The 3,529-nt window shown below is 46.1% G+C and overlaps 1 protein-coding gene across 1 annotated transcript; it reads right to left on the bottom strand.

Annotated features, from left to right (window-relative positions):
* Positions 1–301: 301 nt before the first annotated feature.
* Positions 302–2,605, bottom strand: LOC124662189 (WRKY transcription factor WRKY28-like). The gene is made up of 3 exons (XM_047200061.1): positions 2,283–2,605; positions 2,019–2,162; positions 302–929 (listed from the first exon to the last, which is right to left on the bottom strand). The coding sequence occupies exons 1-3, from the start codon at positions 2,603–2,605 to the stop codon at positions 302–304; spliced, it is 1,095 nt and encodes a 364-aa protein (XP_047056017.1).
* Between the last annotated feature and the right edge of the window lie 924 nt (positions 2,606–3,529).

Here is a 3,529-nt window from a genome sequence, read left to right as displayed (position 1 = left end):
CACACACCCCAAGACAAGTTGAGTCTACACCATAGTAAATGACACAATGCATGACACCACATATAAGTTACTACCCACTATGGAGGTAGTAACTTAGACTAGTAACATATGTCATGTTAGTCTAAGTTACTCCCCACTATGACTAGCCTTACTCTGCTTACAACACAAATCCTCACAGTTTCTGGAGATTAAACAACTATGCATGCAACGGCTATTTAGCTAGATACTACTACTAATCACACACTGGGGCACCCTTGGTGCACACATGCACAACACAAGTAGTATTTAATTTACTAGTCAGCTAGAAGATGTTGGAGAGTATGGCCATGTCGATGTACGGCGACGCCGGGGTCCATGACACTGACGACGACGTGGATGGAGACGGGGACGACACAGGCGCCCCTGCCGGCGATCCCGACGAGCTAGTGGTGGTGGTGGTGGCCGCGGAGTTGCACGACGGTCGCCGGACCAGCAGCGGCACCATGTCCTCCAGCAGCCCGCCGCCGCTCGGCAACATCCGCTCCGCGCCACTAGCAAAGCCGCCGTCGAACATGTACGACGACGCCGAGCAGTTGGGCACCGCCTGCTCCAGCAGGAAGCCTGCGTCGGCGGCCACGTTATGACCACCCCCACTATCGCTGCTGCTGTCTCCTCCAGCGCCGGCAGGGACGACGGCACCGTCGAGCGGCATGGACGGCGGCGGCGAGGTAGTCGTTGTTGCGGGGGCGGTGTGCAGGTGCAGCTTGGGCTTCTTGGCCGCAGCGGCGGCCGTGCCGGAGGGAGTAGGGGTCGGGTGCTGGAGGAAGTGGGAGTAGGTGTAGTGGAGATGGAGGCCTTCGTAGGTGACGACCAGCGTGTCCGGCTCGTCGACGGCGCGCTCCACCTGCTTCTTGGCATTGCACCGGGGGTTCGTGCACCGATAATAGCTCCTGCCACATCAAAATCCAATAAATTTTCCTTCCACGGTTCGCTTGACATGGGAAGTAGTTACTCCTTTCGTATCACAAAAATGTGGGTTCTACATTGACACGGTCTTCCAGATTTATGTTGACCCACTACTTTTTACCGAAAATATATTTTGTAAATCAAAAACACTAAGATAATTTTCGAGACATGTCTAACCATATGATTTATAAGTTCTCTGTTTATTGTAAAAATATTTTTTTGATTTAAAACATGTAAAAAGAACAGTTTTTTTTACTGAACATGATTTTTATTTTAACTTTTATTTACTTGTACGACAGAATCCCATCAATTGACATGTCAGACTAAGATTTCGTCAACATTTAGTCTATGGTCAATACCTATTTTGTTTTACCAATTTTAGCAATTTTTCTTCATAAGCTAAATGAAAAAAAAAGCTAGCTAGTGAAGTTTGACTATATATTTTCTACAAAGTCGTCTATATTTGCCACGGAGATAGCGGTGCTTAATTAGTACTATGTATAAATATTCCCACAGAGACAGCTAGCTTGCTCGCTCATGGCAATTTGTGGGGGCTAAGTATTTAAGGTTACAATTAATTAATTCCATCTGCATGCATGATGCACCTACCAACCTTTGCAAATCCCTTACATGGCAGATAAATCAAGTTTGGGTATGACCATATATTGTGGCAGGGCCGTGGAAGACGCTGTTGTCCAGGGAATTTTTGGTTATGGGAATTAAGTAAGGACAGTGCATAGCTAGCTAGCTCTGCCTTTATTTGGTTCACCAGAGTAATTGTCCGAATGCTTGGAGTTTGTCTCATTTGGGCTGCGCTGGTGACGTGTCTGAATCCATCTTTGAAAACTGAACACAAACCAGGTAAATATGCATGTTCCCTAAAAAAAAGGTAAATATGCATGTTCGTCTCATATGTCAACTGAAAGTTACACCATCAAGTGTGTGTGTGTGTGCTTGGTGTTTATGACAAGTGGTTGCAATAGTAAATAAACATTTCATGCAAGATTACCTAGCTAGGTAAATTAAGGACTACAGGTTTTCATGAGGAGATAGATAGATTGCCGAATTTGTACCTTGGGTTGGGGCTGTTCTTGATGGATTTCTGGCCATATTTCCTCCACTTGTACCCATCATCGGCTAGCCCGCTGCCACAGCTCTTGATCTTCATCGTGTACTTGTTCTCCATCTTGCTAAGCACCTTGTCCGGCGAGAAAACCCTGAAGATGTTTATCCACGTACGCATATAATTGAGCAAGCAATTGATCATGTGAAATTATGATTGTTCTTCGCGTAGATAGATAAACAACAATTCAAAATAGACAGAAATATGAACGCACACTGGGCTGGAGCTGTAATACTTGCGGCCGTCGAGGAGCTGCTGCGAGTCGGCACTGACGCCGGTGAAGGAGAGGGCGCTCTCGATGTCGCTGAGCGTCGGCCCGGAGTAGACGGTGGAGATGAGCCTGTTCACCATCGACTCCCGGCGCCGAGCTCCTGCCGGTCCATCCACCTCCCGTTCTTCGTCCTCATCAGCACCCTTGTTGGAAGAAGAATTGTCAGCGCCGGCCACCATCGCCGGCGCGTCGAGAAGCTCCCTCATGAGCTCGTCCCCGAACCTGAAGTCGTCGTGCCAATGGTACTGGCTGCTCTCGTCCGCCATCTCCTCCATGGACGGCCGCCCTCCTTGCTTCCTCTGCTACTAGCTAACTATATCTGTATGAGTTGCCGTAATGGCTAGAGATTGTTCGACAGATTGTTGACAGACGTAAGCAAGAAGAGACTGTTGGAGCTTCGACTTGCTTTGCTGGCGGCTTTGATTGCACCAACCCAGTCCCTGCCATGGCAGGGTGTATATATAAGGGGACTTTTCACTCAATGCCAAAATGACTGTTATGCCCTCGGGTGTTGACTAATTACATACACCTAGCTAGATTATTATTCACCATAGTAAACTACTATCACTTCTACTACCACTAGGGGGTATCTAATAGTTCTGAAGGATCAAGTAGCAGGTGTGCACACCCTAATTTGATTTGATATCCCCTAATGGTCTAGTAGCTTTATCAAGCAATTAAGCTAAGGGGTTGGTTTGCAGTTGGGACGGTGCATGCAAAGATGGATGTTTATATTAGAGCACACACTCACATTAAGTTATTATGGACAAGAACAATCGAGGATCGAAGCAACTGACCCAAAGTATGTAACTAATGCAATTGTCAACCACTAAAGCGTTTGCACATATGATTGGCCCAGTGTATATATGCAAAACTTTTCGCCAGTTTGAGTCAACATTCTTCTGCATCCTACCAAATCGAAAAAAGTAAGGGCAACTTGCATGCGTGCAGATTTATTCCAACTGAAGAACTGTACTGTCAGCATATGTTTTAAGCACTAAATTAATAGGTAAAAAACTGCGGTAAAATGTGAAGTAATTCAGGTTTTCAGCGGCACATATAAGCATGCATGGTGCTATACTATCTTTTCTTTTCAAAGCTAGCTATATGGTTTCCCCAAAATTATGCAGAGGCTAAGCAAAACAAAAGAAGTAGTGACTAGCAAAAGATGGTAACTTTCTATGTAAGGT

This window comes from Lolium rigidum, chromosome 6 (genome assembly GCF_022539505.1).
Source record: "Lolium rigidum isolate FL_2022 chromosome 6, APGP_CSIRO_Lrig_0.1, whole genome shotgun sequence".
Taxonomy (NCBI): domain Eukaryota; kingdom Viridiplantae; phylum Streptophyta; class Magnoliopsida; order Poales; family Poaceae; genus Lolium; species Lolium rigidum.
Note: the sequence above shows the minus strand (reverse complement) of the source record. Positions and strands in the feature narration are given on the sequence as shown.